This window comes from Hermetia illucens, chromosome 5 (genome assembly GCF_905115235.1).
Source record: "Hermetia illucens chromosome 5, iHerIll2.2.curated.20191125, whole genome shotgun sequence".
Lineage (NCBI taxonomy): Eukaryota > Metazoa > Arthropoda > Insecta > Diptera > Stratiomyidae > Hermetia > Hermetia illucens.
In genome coordinates, this window is record NC_051853.1 from 42,415,381 (window position 1) to 42,435,779 (window position 20,399).

At 35.8% G+C, this 20,399-nt stretch overlaps 2 protein-coding genes across 3 annotated transcripts in view; one reads left to right on the forward strand and one right to left on the reverse strand.

Annotated features, from left to right (window-relative positions):
* The window catches only part of LOC119658483 (choline O-acetyltransferase), a 185,353-nt gene extending 179,158 nt beyond the window's left edge, over positions 1-6,195 (forward strand). Inside the window, 1 exon segment of the mRNA XM_038065928.1 lies at positions 3,021-6,195. Within this exon segment, the coding sequence (XP_037921856.1) occupies positions 3,021-3,218 (198 nt within the window). The 3' untranslated portion in view covers positions 3,219-6,195.
* Positions 6,196-13,440: 7,245 nt separating this feature from the next.
* The window catches only part of LOC119657652 (tropomodulin), a 210,090-nt gene continuing 203,131 nt past the window's right edge, over positions 13,441-20,399 (reverse strand). For both annotated transcript variants that reach the window (XR_005250155.1, XM_038064674.1), the window contains one exon: positions 13,441-15,037. Coding sequence is in view for 1 of the 2 variants with exons in the window: in XM_038064674.1 (XP_037920602.1) it covers positions 14,976-15,037 (62 nt within the window). In the remaining variant the exon portion in view is untranslated. The remainder of the gene's footprint in view (positions 15,038-20,399) is intronic.

The window sequence follows — 20,399 nt, forward strand, 5'->3', positions numbered from 1 at the left end:
GTATTGATGAATTATTCTGTATTATTCTGCCACTGCCAAATTTCGTACTTCTAGGATGAATTTAACTCGCCGGGAAAATGTCTAAAATATGGAAATATACTACTATGGTTAACTTTATCTATGAAGGATGCATTTTGAAGCCTAGATAGAAATGATTGGATGAGTCCTTAAAGCGAGACCTGCTTCACTTTTTGGTTCACCCATTTTGAGCCCCTACTCTTTTATGTTTCACGCAATATCAGAAACAAAATAATTTTCGAAAAGTACTAATTGAGCCCTTTCACTTGATACGCCACATGACCATATTTGATGAAAAAAATGTACACCTCCCGTTCATATGTATGGGGAGCCCCCTTCCCTCAAACTCAACACAAAATGGCGTCACTGGCTATATGTAAAAAAATTCACAGACCACATCTTATTACCAAATTTCGTGACAATTGGTTTAGCCGTTTTCGAGTAAATCGGGCGAGGCAGACAGACAGTTAGACATTGAATCCACTTTAATCAAACGGAAAAAATGTCCTGGAGTCACTTTAAAGGAGAAATGTTAACTTTATTAATTATAAAAATTGAGATGCTTTAAGAAGTGCAGTGAGATTGAGAGTGTGGAGTCGAGACGGATAATCAACCCGTGGAAGATTCTTTTTGTCCGGGTGCATTTGCGTTGTACAGCTTCAGGAGCAGCAGTCGCGAATGCGGTAGGGGAACCAGACTACATAGCAATATTCAAATATGTTTTTGAAAAGGGAATTGAAGAGTGTTAAGGAGGGCTGGATTGAGGTAAAGTCGGAGGAGGAACCTAGGATTAAACCAAACATTTTGGAAGCTCTATTGCTGATGTCAACGAAGTGGGAATTGAAAGGTAGTTTATCGTCGAATATTACACCCAAGTCTTTGAAGGAGGTCAGTAGTGAAAGGGGTTGTCCACTGAGAGATGAGAGAATATGAAAAGGATGTTGGGGAGGGTTTAAGGGAATACCGCATCTAGTGGCACTTGTTGACATTCAGTATTAGCTTGTCGACCGAACACCAACGGACTAAATTATCAAGGTTGGACTGTGAGAGAGCACAGTCCAACCGAGACGAAACAGAGGCAAACAATGTAAGGCCGTCTGCGTAAAGCAAATACGGGCAGGAGAGGATGGAGGCGAGGTCATTGATAAAGAACAGGAAGAGTAGGGGACCAAGTATAGAGCCTTGGGGAACACCAGCAGAAGGAGAGAAGGAACCAGATTAGTGACCATGAAAAGAAACTTTGCAGAAACGGTATGAGAGAAAGGAGGAAAGCCAGGAGATGACTGAGGGAGGGAAGTCTAGTAATGAAAGTTTAGAGAGGAGAATCTTATAGTCAACGGTATCAAAGGCTTTGGAGAAATCGATATAAATAGCATGTACCTCCTGTCGTGAATTCAATCATTTAGCAACAAAGTTGGTAAAGACCAGAAGATTTGAAGCCGTTGATCTATGTTTCACGAACCCATGCTGCTCTTTGACAATGAGGTGACCGAAGTGCGCGGTCAACCAATCGTTGACATATCTTTCCTGGATTTTGGAACAAGAGGGGAGAAGAGAAATGGGGCAGTAGTTCACAGCAAGAGAATTGTCTCCGCTCTTGAGGAAAGGAATGATAAGGGCCTCTTTCCAGAGACGGGGAAAGTAGCATTCATCTAGACTTTTGTTGTAGATTATACTCAGGGGTAAGGGAAATGTGTTTTCTACAGTTAAGGAGGAAGAGATTAGGAAGCCCATCGAAAGGTGTAGAGGGTGGAGGGCTTGAGGGAGAAAACACTAAAGAGAAGTAGGTGCAGAGAAGGTTGCAGGATTGCTGTGGAAAGTTGGCAGTGGAGTCAGCGAAGCTGATAGAAGAAGGGAGAGTTTGAGTTAGATTATGAGAATTGCGAGCGTGAGACCAAAAGGGTTTTAAGTTACCGCGGGCAAGAGCGGCTTCGACGCTCAATAAGTCCCTTCTAGGCGCTTTTCTGACCATTGACTTCACAATAGAGCGTATAGCCTTAAAGTGAGCAAGGTCGGCGTCATTCTTAGTAGCCCGAAACTTCTTCCGCAGTGTATGTTTCAAGCGAATGTTAATAAGAATTTCCGTTGTGAACCAAGCTGGGTACGAACGTAGGCAGGAAGGGGAAGAAGGGGCATGACAGGAGAGGAGATCAGAGAGGATATTGTAGAAGGTGTTAAGAGCTTGAACACACCATGGGTTGCTTAATATATGTACCTAGTTGAAAGACGCTCAAGCTGAGTTTAGACCGTCAAAATTGGCTTTGCGGAAGTTGAACTTAGTGGGTTTACGCTTGGTTTTGGGATTTGAACGAGGGAGCTTCGCTTTAAATTCAATCGCGGGGTGGTGAGCGTCAGTTTTGACATACGGGGATGTGCAAGGAAATAAAGAGGGGTGGCGCTCGGAGAGGTTGGAAAGGAAGAGATCGAGAGTGCGGCCCAAGGAGTTTTTGGTGGTATTGAAATTCAAGGCAGAGCAGTGTACATAAAGGAAGAAAGTGGGAAGGAAGAATGGGAGTGGTTGTTGGAAGGAATTGGAAGGCTAGGATGATTAGGCCAGTTGAGAATGGGGAAGTTTAAATTTCCGTAAAGGAAGAATTAACTAAATGATTATTAAAGAATGATCGGCAAGTGGTAAAGTGAATAAAAAAAAACCAATCGGTAAGTAAGCGGTATAAGTGGCAAATAAACAATTTTTTTTCAAGTATGGAAGTTTACCCGCCTATTGGCTATTTTCTTATTCAATTTTTTTTTATGCTTGAATTTTAGTTTTACTCTACTCGACGCGATCTGCAGTTGGCTTTTGACTTAGGACTCTACTGGGACAATTCCACTGTTGTTCTCTTCAAGGACCTATGCAATATTGTAGTTTTTTAATTGCATGAAATTTCTAGTTTATATGTGTATGCTTTTGTGGATATTTGAATGAACTATTAGATAGATTGTTATTGTTAATCACTTTAACCATGATAAATTTTACACTGAATTGACACCAAAACTCCCAGGTCGCCTGCACAACAGACAGCTTTATGGGCTACGGTCCTGTTACACCGCGTGGCTATGGATGTTCCTATAATCCCCGTCCCAATGAAATTGTATTCTGCGTATCGGCCTTCTACTCCTGCGAAGACACGAGTGCATCACGCTACGCCAAATCCCTCCAGGAATCACTTGATATGATGAAGGATCTTCTGGAAACATAATTTGAATAGTGAGCGGTCACTAGTTTTGGAAAAAAAAATTAGAAAATTTGAAATTCATGACTTTGGAAGATATTTTTATTTGACAAATTGAAAAATGAATACTTCCCACGTGAAGGGAGTGTTTTTGCAGTTTTTGGTAGCTTGAGTGGGTAATTATAAAGTATCTGTGGAGTTTGCCGTGTTACGTAGCGAAATTTATGTGAAGGTTTAATAAATCCGCTCTGACTGACGGAAAATTTAATACATATCAATGGAATGCCTTCAATGGAAATTTGAAATACATATCTTATATTGTAAGCAAAGCTATGGATGTACGAATAGTTATATTAATGTCGAATTATTAGTAATCATACAATGAACAGTGAATTAGACTACAGGAGTTTTAATAGCGTAGAAACTATTAGAGAATTTTATAGCAGTTTTGTCAGTTATATTTCGTCCAGGGAAGATTTTGAGAAAAAATTAACTTTAAGAATCAAATTGGATTATTTGGAGGTGAATACCAAACAATATTTTAAACCCATAATAATTTTCAAAAATGTATAATTAAAAGCGAACGCCATTCAATATTATTTATAAATAGTAAATAATTGAAAGTTTTAAAATCCGCTCATTTGATCGGTAACACAATTGAATAATTTTTATTATCACTTTTGAGATAAGCTACGAGATAAGCAAATAAAACTATTTCTTAAAATATTTGTCTTAATGGAAAAAAAATCGATTATGCAACATTAACTTCTTATCTGGGAAAAATATAACTGAACAAAATGAAAAAACAATAAAATATTGAGCATTCCTATTTACAAAACCAAAATAAATTAGTATCAACGCACTTGCAGCGTATTGGGAGCCATTGGCATATTAAAAAACGAATAAATAATTGACCCAAATTTCCTAAGCATTTGGAGGTATAAATTTATTATTATACATATATTAAATTTTATTTTGAACTTCGATCTTTACTGCTAGGTATTATATTTTAAATAAAGAGCAAGTTCTTACCTTCCTTCCAGTGGTCGCAAGGAATTACCTTGATGAAAGATGATTGACACTTCAACTATAAAAAAAAAACTTAAAAAATTTATCACAAATGAATATTTTACGGATTTTTTTTCTATGATATGTTGTCACCCCAAAACGAACAAATCCATTCCAATAGGGTATAGCTCCTTAGCTTAATATTTGATTGGTTATAAAATATTTATTGTGTTTATGTTACTTCATTTTTTTTTATTTTTATATTTCATGAATAACTTCGATCACCGATTTTATTACTACTTACATAAATATATTTAAATGTATTTCCAAATTTATTCATTCTTTCATTTGCCCAAAAGTTTATTTTTCATCCTTTACGTTCATTCACTTTTCCATTAATTGAACTACCTATTTGTTCAAAAATTTAGTAATATTTTCCTTAGTTGGATTTTTTATTTGATTATATTTTTATTATTGATCTTTTATTCTGTTTATTGAGTTGTTATTCTATTCATCATAGGCTTATCATAGTCATTTATGAATTTATTCACTTATTTTGAGATATACCATCTGACTCATTATTTGCTCAATTATTTCTGTTATAATACACGAAAATAAAGTGTTTCTCTTGTTTGTTGCGTATTTTCTTTAACTTGTATTTTCAATCACACATTAATTTATATTTATATTTATGTACGATGTTTATTCATTGATATTTCATACTAATTTTTATTACTTTTTATGTTTTATTAGCAGTTTCGTTAGTTTTTTACTGAATGATTTCGCTTTGTTTATTGTTGTTTGTACTTTTATTCATATTAAACTATTTTTAAATTCATTCGTTCACGTTGTCATAAATCTTGTTGTTGTTTGATTTATTCATTATATGCTGATTTCCTAGTTTATTTGTTTTTTTGCCACATTAATTTGTTTGTGTGGTTAATCCTTTACCTATTTTCTTATAATATTTTATATCCATTTATTGCATCATATATTTAAAATAAGCTTATTTTTTCGTAGTATTTTCATATATTCCATTTCCTTGTTTAAATTGAAAGCAATGATTCCTAAAGATACTTTTTGTTGGGCCTTTTCAAGCCTACAGTTTTAGTAAAAGGTATTCCTTTCTTCAATATCAGGTGGACTTTAGTACTGAAACGAGCTCAGAAAGCTTATACCACTTTTGGAGGTATCTACGCGTATATGATAATCTATTAATCATGATGATTTATTAATTATATTGTAATAAATTTTAAACAGAAAATTAATCGAAGTACCTGGGACTGTTTTGCAACTGGAAGGAAACAATAATAGAATTTGGATTAAAAAGAAATTAAATAAACAAAAATTCTGTCTTATGGAACTGTTTTCCAGCGACAAATAATTTCCCCTATTTTAACACCCCAATATTTTCAAAATAGCTTTAATTGTTAAACAATTTCTGGCACAATTTGCCTCTAAGCGACACGCTTCATCCCCAAAGGATTAAAAAATGTTATTATTCCTATTAGAAATTTATCCATTTAGTTAAAACGATTTACAGTTTGATGTAGACTATGTTGAGCTTCATATCAGTTTAGTAGTTCAAAACAAACACTATTGCGAGTACTATGAGTACACCTAAAATGAAGCGCAACAATATCTAAATATAAATTTGTGACAATTTACCACAACGTTAGATAATAGAGATGAAAATTAAAACATATCATGTTTGATGTAGTTGACAAGGGTTTTAAAAAGTAATAATAAAAGTTTTATAGCTTGAAGCTAAACACTGTGCATGCACACATAGACAAATTAATGATGTATTAATCGAATGATGAAGTATTATGTGTTAAAAACATATTAAACGAATAATCTTGAAGAATGTTAGATGTCAATTATAAAATATAAAACGGAAAGCAAAGGTCATGTTACATATGTTAGAGATTTTATCGAATGTTTGATGTTCTCGTTTATTGGTGCAAAATAAAATTAAAGAAATAAGAATACTTAACGTGAATATTTTTTTTTTGTAATTCTACTCCCCTTTTATTACTTGGACATCTTAATTTAACTCGCACAGAAAACAGAATCAGTAGGTTGGAAAGCAAATCCACCTGAAGCTATGAAATAGTGAACGCTAAACCGTCCGGAAAAGGAAATAGTTCATACCAGCAGTACTAGATTATTGAGACTCTGGCCCCTCCAATTCCGATATACAATTAGTTTCACATCAGTCTCAATCCACTATCAGTCCATCACGATCGACCATCCATCATTTGAAATCACCAGTAAATCTTGGGAATGCGGGACCTTTCCCAGACAGTTGAAGAAGGAGATGATCGTTAAGATCCCAACGAAGGGAGCCCACTTTGCGGGTGACAATTGGAGGGGTATCTGCATGTTGTTTGCTCTCCCACCAAATGGCTCTGAATTTGGAAAGTGAGACAAGTAGAGTTGGACTGTAAATAAACATCAACAAAACCAAGTTTCTCAGTCTGATGGGTCATCGCACTCTCCCTATCTACATTAATAGGCAGAGCATCGAAAGCGTCGAACAATTTTTTTGTCTAGAAAGCATAGTTTCTGCCCACGGCGTCATCAAACTAGATGTTATGCGACGGATTAATAACGCTAGATCCGCAAGATCAACTTAACTCTGTTCTGTACTAGTGTTCTTTCTGTGTTGCTATATGAGAGTCTTCTTTTTCTTCAGCCTTTATCCCGTTCACAAGCGGGGTCGGCTCGTCGTGATCGGTTTCGCCATTTGGCTCGATCGAATGCCTGATCTGGGTGCAATCTCGAGGCTTTTAAATCCCCATCCAGCGTATCAAGCCACCGTTGCTTAGGTCTGCCTTTTGGTCGTTTACCATCGACTTCGATGTTCAGACCAATCTTGGCAAGTGAATTCTCGTTTGCACGAATTGCGTGACCATACCATCGAAGACGCCTCTCTCGCAACTTTTCCACGATCGGTGCAACCCCATAACGATCGCGGATATCCTCATTTCGGATGTGATGTGAGCCTGTTTTATGGGGATCGGTCGTCAAAAATTCAGTTTTGTTTAAATTCAATCTGAGACCGTGTTGCATGAGGCGATCATTCTATTTTTGAACAATTGCTCGAGATCATTTTTGCTATCAGATGCTAGGAAAACATCATCTGCATAAAGCAGTGTGTAGGGCGCTGGACGTTGGATATCCCGTGTGACGGTGTCCATAACAAGGACAAAGAGGAGTGGTGAGAGGCACGAAGCGGTTTTGATACACCCGCCATACTTCGAACTTTACTTTTCGGATCGTGGTAGAGCCATTGAACCCAGCTATATGAGAGTAGCACATGTAAAGTGAACTCCAGCTTGAAGAACTTGGTCGGTGCACAGGCTTGGCGGCTCCGCCATGCAGAGGAATCCCCTCTTCCAAAATGGTGGACGAATGGTTCGCACGAAGGACACTTGGCGCAGAACAACAGAAAAGAGGAGGAGGGCGAGCGTCTCGAGAAGTGGTGGGGGTAGCTGAAGCGAGGGTGCGGTTGACGCACTATATCCCACGAAGGGGTAAATGGCAACATTATATATATATATATACTGTGAGCGTCAAAAATAAGTAAACACCCATCTTTTTTGTATTTAAACTTTTATTGCACAATGTTTATTGATAGAAATTAAAATGTTTTATCATAGCTTGAAAGGCTCATATAATAGAAGTTTATGTCAGCACAAACACTTAAACAAAACAAAACATTTTCAAAAATAATTCATCTTGTCTTAAAATACTCATGAATTTACGCGTCAAAAGAAAGTATACAGTGGCAAAACTTCTTGTTTTGTTTTTAGTTATTTCCGGGAATCAGACAAATTTCTTTGAAACTGTTTATAAGTGAAGTAAGCAAATATAGTGCACTAATATTTTTCGTAGATTTTCTTTGTTTTTGTTTGAATAAGTGCAAAAGTATAACATTTAAGATAATGGGTAAGCAAACCACAAACGAAACACGAAAAATAATTTTAGATTTACATAAAGAAAAGAAATCTTTGCGTGAAATTGGAAAAATCGTTAGAAGGAATCATTGTACGATAAAAAAAATTATAGATAAATATACGACTCGTCATACTATTGAAAATTTACCGCGGTCTGGGCGACCTAAGAAGCTTACTGACTCCGAAGTGCGGACAATTGTACGAGAAGTAAGGAATAATCCAGTTTCAAGTGCAGTAAACATATCAAAGAAAATAGCTGAGACTTCAGGCAAATCAGTGAGTGCAAGCACAATTCGAAGAGCGCTCCACAAAAGTGGTCTACATGGCAGAGTGCCACGTAAGAAACCCTATATTTCTAAAGCGAATCAAAAGAAGCGTATAAAATTCGCCAGAAAGTACCAAAATGAGGCTCCACACTTTTGGGAAAACATTTTATACTCCGATGAGAGTAAATTTGAAATATTTGCGGCGAAAAAGCCACCAAAAATATGGCGAGCGAAAAATGAAGCATTTCTCGACAAGCGCGTTACAAGCACCATAAAGCACGGTGAAGGCTCAGTTATGGTCTGGGGATGTATGGCGGCATCCGGAGTTGGAAATCTAGTTTTCATCGAGTCTAAAATGACTAAAATAGACTATTTAAATATACTGAGGGACAATATCACTCCTAGTGCTGACAAATTGGGGCTGTCGGGAAACTGGATCTTTCAGCACGATAACAATCCAAAACATACGTCCCACATTGTTAAGGAATGGTTGTTATACCGAACGCCAAAAACCCTTGATCACCCACCGCAGTCCCCAGACCTTAATCCTATCGAGCATTTGTGGGAGCACCTTGACAGGAAAATCAGACAAAGAAGCATTTCCAACAAGGACGACCTAAAAAGGGCTTTAATCGAAGAATGGAACAACATTTCTCCAGATATTACAAAAAATCTTGTCAAATCAATGCCTAAAAGACTGAATGCTGTTCTAAAGTCACATGGAAAACAAACTAAATATTAAAAATTATTTCTAATTAATTATTGGATATTATTTCTTAGAGAAGTAAATTCTGTATACTTTCTTTTGACGCGTAAAATCAGCAGTATTTTGAAGGATTAATAATTTTTTGAAACGGTATTTTTTTTTGTTTAACTTTTTTTCAGATTTAAACTTCTATTATATAATACTTTTAACCAGTGATGAAGCATGTTAATTTTTATCAGTAACTGCTATGAAATTAAAGCTTAAATACGAAAAAATTAAGTGTTTACTTATTTTTGACGCTCACAGTATATATATGTGCTTCACCAGTAAATCAATCATTGCACGATCAGTTTAACGTCAATCTGACATAATTAACTAATGCCGTACACAACCTCCAAAATCTAGTGCGCACAACACACTTAAAAACTTATGATTCTCCTCTTATCGAGTGGAAGCAAGCCAGTGGGATGTTCTTCAAACTATGCAGACCATAAACAGATCTTAATATCTTAACAACTCGCACTTGACACACCTGGACATAAGGACTGTGAGAGGGTTCCCGAATATAATATTGATGACTGACGAAATGTCAAGACTTGGCATTTTATGAATTAGAGCAATTTTTATTATACCAAAATAAGAATCATTTTCGTGATTTAAGGATTATCTTCACAGTATTAGTGATTCAAATTGGAGATAACATTTGAAGACATTCTAATTACGGTTTTCCTTCTTTGTATGCCAATATGAATTGTCCGAAAAACCACTTTAAAACGAAAGATAACAACTAACTGTTTCTTTTTGGGCAAAGGTAACTTATCAGGTACTGCCTCTTCTTTGCCCTGGAATAAGCGTTGGCAAAAGTGGTTGCAAGGTGTTATTTGCTTCCTTATATGCATTAATTAACACCACGCGGGTTTGAAGTATATTTAGATCGAAAATCGCCTTGCTCTACCCTAAATTTGATTGAAGCAAATTTTGGTTCAAGGATTGAAAGTATAAACTATGAAAGAAGACACTTCGAAGAACAAAAATTGAAAGAATGGGGCAACCGCCTTCTTTAGTGGGACCACAAAAGTTATCTTTCGAAAAGGCACAATCCCCTGGATAGAAAGGCACTCAAGTCACTTTAAAGATTTCAATGGATTACATAAAGAACGCTACTCGCAATTGGCTTTTTTATGGAATAATATTAAATTGGATATTTTGGTTCCTTTTACGCATACTTCTGTCTGAGGAGATAGGAGAGGAAGAGTGTAAATTTGCAACTCTGGTGGCTTTTTCTCACTACAGATGGAAAACCACGTACGACGGAGGTAAGAAGTTAAGTAAAGAAGAGAATAAATTAAGCCATCTGTACATAACCGCCTATGAATCTTACTTTTCTTACTAAAGCAGAAAATGTTGTTTCTGATTAGTTTTAGCCTCGTCATAAATACTTCATCGACCAACGTTGCTGTTAATTAAGGATTCGTCCTAAGTAAGGGCTCTTGGTTCTTCCTGGCCGCTTAAAACGTTTTTCGAAGATCCAGTCCAAGCTGTTGAAGCATTGATATCTAAACCATCCCAGTGAAATTCACCATGGAATCATTAAATAATCAGAAATATTCCTCAACACCCCAATTTTAACAGAGGAGGAACGAGAGCGGCGAAATCTTAAAAAAGTGTCACTAGCGTCATTATCAAGGGTGACAATAAACTAAGTGATTTATTTAAAAAATGGTTTTATTGGGAAATGACCTTTAGCTTTCAACAAAAAGTTACCCTGCTGGTCGAAACCTACCCAGAATCTCAAACATGTATGGTTTCCTCGAAATTCATAAATAAAAAATGCGCTTAAATCAGGCTGTAAGCTCTAATTAACCCGTAATATACCAGATTTTCGAGAAGATGGAATGAAGCAGAGGCTGCAAAAAAAACATTCAATAAACTCACACAAAACTTGAAAAATCTCAAGTTGGAAGCAGACGATCTTTTGGTAATTTGTTTCCTTTTTTATGAACACTCAGAAGAAATCATGTCGATAATAAACATGCAGGTCCGCTCTAGTTAGGATTAGCTGGTTAAAATAACCATAACAGCACATAGGCTCACCCAATGTCTCTGGTTTCGTTGACAATTGCATGGTGAAACTTGAAAAGAATTCCTCCTTAGGTATGTATAATGCTTCCTCCACACGGTGTTCTATGTGACACAACCAGGTTATTTCCAATCGACTTATGTAATTCATAGAACATGTCATTTTCACAAATTACATAAGTGATCAAAAATTTTCTCCAACTAGGATAGTATTCTATGTATATCCTCGAACAGAATATCCCAGTCAGAATATTTTCTGAAACTTGCACCCAACATTGTCTCTCAGATTCAAACTTGGCCCCAGCCATTGCTGTTTTGTTTAGTTTGTCTCACACACTCACTGTGGATGGCTTACATTTTTAATGAAGCGTGCAAAGTACAATCCTCCCTCCCCGCTTCTATGAAACCTATTTGAATTAACTCGATAACAATAACTTTCTGCGCTTGTCATTTTCTATATAAAGGAAAGTTATAGAGGATTGAGGCCTTTAAAACGCTAACATACCAAAGGAATGGTCTCTTACATAATTAATATTATTATGCACAAAAGGGGACAAACGTGGACTTAGAAACCAAAGACTTCTTTTAAATTACTATAATTCGGACCCGCGTACCGCGATTGAAAGGGAAGATCCACGACGGATCAAATCCTTAATCGATGCTTCTTCTGCTTTAGGTGTGCAATGAGCCTCAGTTTTTGAGGGTCCCACCCTGCCTCAAGCCATCAAATTGGAGGAGGCCCCCTTGATTAAGAATAGAGAACCCTGTACGTTTACAAGAAATTTTTTATATATTGAAAGCGCAGTATGTTGGCAGTATATGGCACACATTTTAGACCAAAATACAAAATATTTACCGAGTTACAGCAAATATAATAGTACTCACTATGTTAAACTGCCAACAAAATGAAAACTTGAAACGTGTTTTTCTCGAAACCACATTTTTTCAATTAACGGGAAACAACTCAAATTCTTTTGAACCGATCCGCCTGAAATTTTTACACATTATTCTACACATCAGTGTTAGGTCCGAACCATGATTGTGTATTTTCGTGAAAAATTTCTTATTCTTAATTTTCACGCAAAAATAGATACGACTTTTGAAATTTCTTTTACAACTCCGCCATTTTAATATTTTGTAAGCTAAAATTTTCAGGTAACCGCGAACGATGGCACATAGGTGCGGTTGAAATGATCCGTAATCGTGATGTAAATACGAGATGCAGTGTCCTCTTCAAGGCGCGGTATTTGGAGTCCTTTATGAAAGCAGGCCTAGACCGGGAACCATTTTTCTTGCCGTTGCTGACAATGTTAGGAGAAGCTTTTATCAATACAGACTTTAAGGAGGAAAACTACATAAGGTTTTCGGAATCGATTTTTTTATTATATAGATGGATAGCTTAACTATCCCAGAATACGCTGCAAAAATGTCAAAGTGAAATTCCCATTCCTTTAGGATTTGTGAGTGTAGAACCGAGCGATTATCGGGTATAGAATCAGGCTCGAGCGCCCAGGGGGCAGTCACTATATACATCAATCCTGTACGGCTATGTAAATGTAAATAGTATATAGTGCACCCCTCTTTTCGGTATATTGGACCCCTTTGAGTTCAATGTACAGCTATGTAAACCATCACTTGCATTTGGTGTCACAGTTCCCACCAAATTTCGTGTCAATCTGTATATTCATTACTGAGAAAAGTGCGTATGACAAACAGACAGAGTGAATCGATTTTAATAAGGTTTTGTTTTCAACAAAACCTTGAAAATGGTGAAATTGAAATATATTTTTTGAACACATGTAAAATTTTTAATTTTAGCTTTTTTTACATTTTTACAAAATAAGTTAATAATGTAAAATTAAAACCTCCTTGGTTTCAGATGAAAGTTTTAGTCGCGACACGTCCCGCAGTTGTAGAACTCTAGTTACGACCTTCATCGGACTAATGAAACATAAACCTGTTATTTTTGGCTTAAATTATTCAAAATAATCGGGAAAAGTTGCCTGAAATAGGACTAATATAATGTCCATCCTTGTTTAATTCCAATTCGATCTTCCCACACAAAAAATCCTAAAAAATCCCTCATTATTTCGAAAATATTGAAAATTCGATCTTACCTGTAGTCCAAAATCAAAGTCAATTTGTACGATTTTGCCATCCCAGAAATTTCCACTTCTTATCGGAAAACATAAAGGACATAATATGCATTTTCAAATAAAACATCAATGTTTTCAGTTCTTTTTCGTTTTGTATTTTTTTTTTATTATTTTCTTTTACATAATATTTCCTTTTTAATATTCATTATATCGCATTTTTGAATTTTCCGAGAAAAATTACAAATTTCAACTCAACATCGCTCTCCGTTTATTTATATTACTATATATATTCCTTCTTCATCATTTTCTTTAAATGTAAATAGAATTATATTGTACAGTTTTTTTTATAAATAATTAAAAATTTCTTCAATAGCATTTATTTCATTATAATATTGTTATCATTCATTAAGAAAAAAAAGTTATCCGCTAATGAAATCAAAAATGTTTTATGTCAATAAAATAATATAATGCATTCTGTTTTTGTGTTTGCTTTTTGTGAAAATAATAATATCTGGTTTTTTTTATCAATTTTCCAAAATTTCCCTTGGTTGGTTTACTTACATTCTTAATGAGTCTAAAAGTTATACACATGTCGTATGAAACTAAAAGATATAAATATGTCGTTTGGGTTTGTTTTTTCATTTCTCTTCCGACATATTCCTAGAAAAAATCTCAAGTTTATAATAACAATATAAATACGCCTTTCCTTGGTTTTGTTGAAAATGAATAGATGTTTCCGTTAGAATAGATCTTGGATTATTTTTTTGTTTTTCTTTCAACTTGGGCGTGAAACAAATGTGTATGTGTAATCCTTGCTTACTTTTTTTTGTAATCCTACTGAATTGTCGTGTAAGTGTTAAATTTAATGATTCGTACTTGTAGTGTTAGTTTATGTGTTTCAAAATCGATTTTTATCATTTTTACTCGAGTAGTATCGTAGGCTGAGAATTATCAAACACTGGACGTCTAGATTAATGTTGTGTATTTTGTTTAATGTTGTGTGTATGCATGTGCTGGTTAGAAATACTTTTGAAAACTTGTGAGTGAATGTGTTTTGTGTTTTGTTTTTACTAGTTAACTCTTATCTGCTAATAATATTTTAGAATAAGTAGAAGTTTTTTCAAATCAAGATTTATCAGCATTTAAAATTTAATAGAGATTTTAGAAACTCAAGTCTAATTAGATTCGATTAATTTTTCGCCCGAAGTAGTTTGAATTTAATATTTAAGGTCAAAATGTGATAATACACAAAGAAATCATTTCTTAAAGTTTAAAACTAAAAAGTCATTAAATTAAAACAATCTTCAATACTTAGAATAAAATAAATGATATCATAACATGCAATTATTCGTTTTCTTGACTTTTTTTCAATAAATAGGCAGCGATTACAAGCAAGGAAAGCGACAAAATACCAATGACATATCTATTTATGAACTTTCGCATTTATGCGGACAATATTTATCTAAAACTAAGTATGCAATGAGACGTTGCTCAGTAACACTCTACTGGAAAACACCTGGTCACGTGAATATTTTCAAAATTTTGCAACACAATCATCGTAATAAAAGCAATAAAAAAACAAAAATGGAAACTTTCAAGAATTATCATCAACATTCGTTGAGCTGAAGCTAATGTAGTGAATATTATGCAGTTCCATTTCGGCAGGTTTATTGCCAAAGACCAATCGTGTAATTCCTTGTAAAGTGTCCCATTCGACGTTGTCGTCCGCCTGTAAAATATGATTCAAGATTTTTTAGAAAATAGTTGTGAAAAGGCTGCAAAGAAACCAAGGAATACAAAGTATCGATATTTGAGCTCACTACAATGAATTCTCTTTTTTGCATAAAAACCGCCGAGTTTCACTTTCAGAATTCAAACGTATGTTATCATTAATTTTTAATATAAATGACAATTAGTACTAATTCCAATTCCGCCCTTCTTTTTCATCGAACGTTCATATATTCAGCATTTTCTGAAATTTTTTCCATGTTTTTATGATTTCTATTTCGCTGAAAACCGATATTATTTCTTTTCAACCTGCAAGGTCTTCTTTTTCATTACATTTCTATAACATTTTTATTGCCATTGGAGTAAATAATAAACTATTCTTTAACACAAAAGTGAGCTCAATTATTGACTACCTTTCCGAAAAGCCAGCGCCAAAAATATAATTTAGCATATAATTTCAATATTTTCAAGTTATATTACTTTAGCGTAGGCCAACAACCAAATAAAACCCAAATAAAATATTTAAAAAAAAATAAAACATATTTATTTACTTCTTAGCATTACTTAGAGCTAAGTAAATCAACACCCAAACTAAATTACAAAGCTGTAGAGGAAAAATAACAAAATAATTAACTTTAAATACTAAAACAAATTGGAATATATATAAAATTGACTATGATGACGATGAAGATCACAATGATGACGCCAATGAAATTTATTACAGATTTATGACGAACCAAGCACCAATGAAAAACATGTATATTGATGAAAATTGAAAGTGGCACAAATTACTAAGAAAGCACAAAATACCGCCACAATTTTGTAGAAGCCATGAAGATATTTAAGCTCTCGTTAGTCTACAGTTCAGAAAGCCTAAGGAAGTTGCACTAGACTTACATTTCCAAAGAACGGTTTGATAAAATAGCAAGTATAATCTGATGTAATATAACATTGTTGACAAGACAGACAGGTATTCAAAATCAGCCCTTTTACTCAATGAATATGTTCAAAGTGTGGAATGATTCTGGGTTGACTTGGTCCAAATGAATGGCGTTATATTTATACGGTCGCTTAAATTGTCGCTATGTTTTGAGAGTTTAGATACAACAGTTAAAAACAAAAAGCAACTAATTGGAATATGGAGATGTTTTCTCGATAAACACAAAAGTATACAATAAGAAACTGCTAATACAATCATGTAGGATAGCTACATCAGGATTAGGATCAGGATTATTTAGACTGAGAATTTGTTCTTATTAGAGTTTTCTAATTTATGAATTGAAGGAACTCAATGGGGCCCTTTAGCAACAGAAAGTACTTCACACACAAAAAGGTCAACATTTTGATAGGGAACCGCACGGGTATTACAGTCGACTTAGGAAGTTTTTTCAACAATAAAGACTGTATATGATACGAGCTTAAAACGGTTGTTGTTAACTGGACGACTACATTTAAACTCAACAAGCGTTGTGGTTTTTATGCTTTTGGCCTAATAATACGTCACAATGCCTAGTCGTTGTCAATTGGTGGTCGTATACTTCAACACTAACCACAATTTCCCGCAAAGTTCATTCTACTTTTTCTACACAAAGCAAATTTGATGAATTTCTGCTAAACGCTACCCAAACTCTGCTTAAAACCGATGAAAGTAAAGAAAGGGCTTTTAAAAATCCTACGTATGACACAACCCGAATTTGTATGCTGCTATCGTGCTCACTACAGGAAGTTTCAAAGCATAGTTTAGGAGTGTTCTTCCCTCCCGCTAGAAGATTGACAGGCTTATGCTAAAAGTAGAGGAAGTCCTGAGTTGACGTCAGCGTACTGCCAGCTCAGAATGTTGGACACAGCGGGAAAGATGTTTGAGAAACTCATCAGCACATTCTGCTATATGGACTCAGCATTTTCTGTCTTTTTATGACTTCCGGTTTCTTCCAGGTAACTTAACAGACGCTAACTTATCTCTGCCCCAAGGACAAAACCGACAAATAGAGTCCGCCATCCACTTGATGGGAGAGGGGACCAGTTGGGAAAAATTTGAGTACGACGTAAGTTACAAGAAGGAAACTTGAATGTTTGCCCCAGATTGAGGGGTCCGTAGACCAGAATCGTAAAAGTTAGCTGCTTCCCAACTGGTCCGGTCCGCGATCAAGTAGACCCGGGACCTGGGATGGCCAATGAAGAATGGATATCGTATCAAAGCCGGTTTGAAGAAATGGTTTACTGTAATTCGAAACGACCGGCGAATCATAGCTGATCGGACACGTGGATGATGTTGTGGCACTAATCACGATACAGTTAGTCCAAAAAGTCCAGTATACCCTAGGAACACTGATACTGCGAATCTGCAGATGGATGACAAAACACGCCCTAGCCCCGGACGAATCCGAAGTAGTCTAATCTAGGTCTCATATCAAATGGGCGTTGTTTATTGATGAGGGTGATTCAATTCACCCTTTTCAATAGCTGATGGCTGATGCCCTCGGTAAACAACTAAACTGCAAACGCCTAGCAGAGTGGGGCAGTGGAGAACTTTGCAAGTAGTGTCTGCATACCACACTTTCTCGGATATAGGGGTATCGATAATAGGAGGAGTTACACCGATTTTTTAACAGACTCGGGAGAGCAATTCTTTATACTATTTTTCAAAAAAGGTTAAGAAGACATAAAAGTCACACTTTCAGCACATAGCTGCAATCCTGCGAAAGCGAATCAAAGGATAGATGGACCACACAACTTATCAGAGATACATGACCATAATTCAGCTGAAAACAAGGTTAATTATTGCCCAACTTACCTCATCAGTGAGCACGTGTATTTTTGGTTTTACCTGTACAAAATTAGGAAATCATGGTCGCCTGACTATAAAGGGGTCATTGACGATGTCTAGCAGAAGGTGAAAGTGCCATTGCCAACGACTTTTTGTCCTACTTCCATGTACTTTCGATACTTGGTTTAATCTTAGAACAGGATCCCGGAACTCCATTCGTAAATTTATTTTACGGATCCATGGGCGAAATAATGGCCATGTGATCCATGTTAACTTTAATTCTACTTTCCTTTTTCCTACTTAGCACTGTAGGTTCCGCTACAAATGGAGAAAACGGACATTCTAAAGATTGTACAGTCATTTGGTATTCGATAAGTAAATTTTTAACTTGAAACTGATACTTTTTCTGGAAAAAAAGTACTTTTCCGGAAGAACAAACTTAAAACCTTCCACAAAAAAAGTACAAGTTGACATAGAAAGGCACAGAAGCAATAAAAAAGAGGATCATCTTCCGTCGTGTCATTTGATTCTTAATATAGTTGAGAATATACATATAATAATGGTTGGACTACATTACGCTCAGGTCCCTTTAAACGTCTAGCTGGAATTCTGTATTTGAAAAGATAGTGGACGTTCAGGACATTAGGCAAAGTTCGTGCGAAGGTCATGTCGCACTATAAAATTGTCCGTTGAAAAAACACCGTATTATAAGTGGTGTTATTTCAAAAGACAGTTTGATAACGCGATATACCTATCTGTAGGAGTCTTTACTTTGGGTTTCAAGGGTCGGGTTTGTCAATTATAGCTTGGCAATTAGGGAGAAATATGAATTCGGTCCAATAGATAAACCTTTAATGGCAATGTTTGATTATTACTGTCCCACAAATAAATCTCCTCGACATGAAAATTGTCCAGCAGGAGCCGATAGCTGGTGCGAATGGCGTCAAGTCAAATCGTCTAATGTATTGAAATCTTTCAAGCATCTTGCTCGATTGATCGATGAAGTTGAGAAATACATCCGCCCAAAATATGTAAACCTTTCGAATGATGAACTTTTAACAAGATGCTTAGATGCTCACACCCAAAATTCCAATAATATTCAGTTCAAATGAGTACTTCAGCTCGACAGTATGGCGTATAACTCTAAAATATCTGCACTCAGAAAGAAAAATAATTTCAATCGTAGCTTATATGGCTGCAGGACTGTTTAATGAAGGATATTCAGCACTTTGAAACACAATGTAATTATTGGATCTGCATATTGGCTGGCAATGTAAAATTTTTGCGATTAGATGGATACGCAACGAATAGAAAGGAGAAAAACGCGGCACTCCTCATCCAGGAAGGGAGCTCATACTACCGTAAATTAGAGCAAACAATAAAGGACTGCCGGATCAGGAAAAGCTGATTAGCGAATAACTACTGTTAAAACACACAAAAAAAATTTGTTGAGCGCAATTAATTTTTTTAAAAAAATAAGAAAAGCCAAGAAAAAATGACTTCTCGAGACCTCCTTAAGCAGACTCCCCCTTAATACGAAAAAAAAAATGAAGGCGAATACCAGGTGTACAAACTCAAATTCGCTGTTTGTTCACAGATGGCGTCAGTGAGCGTATCAAGCTGCTATGAGCGCGCCATATTTTTTTTTTTATTATTAGTTCGACATTTGGCAACAATTGTCAGTGCATATCATCAGCAATTTCATGCAAAAACATATCTTTTCTTTTCAATAATCATGTGCAGTTTTGTTCCCGGAAAGAAACAGTTGCAGGAAGCTCTGCTTTTTTGCTTCAATTTGAAGAAATCAGCCGCTGAATTGCATCAAATGCTTGTGGAAGCTTATGGCGTCAATGCTCTATCGGAAACAATGTGCCGAAACTGCTTCCGTTGGTTCAAAGATAACGATTTCGATCTGAGCGACAAGGAGCGTGAAAATCGGCCCGGGAAAGTTAAGGACCTCGAATTGGAGGCTCTTTTGGACGAGGACGATACTCAAACGCAGAAAATGCTCGCCAAGCAATTAGGTGTATCTCAACAAGCCGTTTCCATGCGTCTACGTGCAATGGGTAAGGTTTAAAAGATCTATTACGAATTGTTGAAACCTGGTGAAACTGTTGATGCCTATCGTTATCACCAACAACTCATCAAATTGCATCGCGCTCGAAATGAAACGGCCGGAATATCAACGTATGCCGAAATTGTCGATCAAAATCAAACGAACGGACTTATGCGTTACATACGTTACATCCAAATCTTTTTACTACCTATTGTCACGGTACAACTAACATAGTTGCCAACATTGATAGCTCGGCTCTGCTATGTAGTGCTAATTCGAAAAAAATCAAAAAATCTGAGAGGAATATTGCAGACCTTGTTTGTTAATAAGTAATAACCGACAAGTAGTGAGACTTTTTCACTTTGGCTCTTGAATGGCGCCGTCTAGCGGTAATGGAGACGAAAAAGTAGTGTGGGGTCAATATCATAACACGCTGCGATAATGTCCGAAATGAAGACATCCACGATCATATCGGGCTGGATAATATAGTCATAACATTCGCACTGATAACAACTTGTTAGTTAAAATTGATCTAAACCT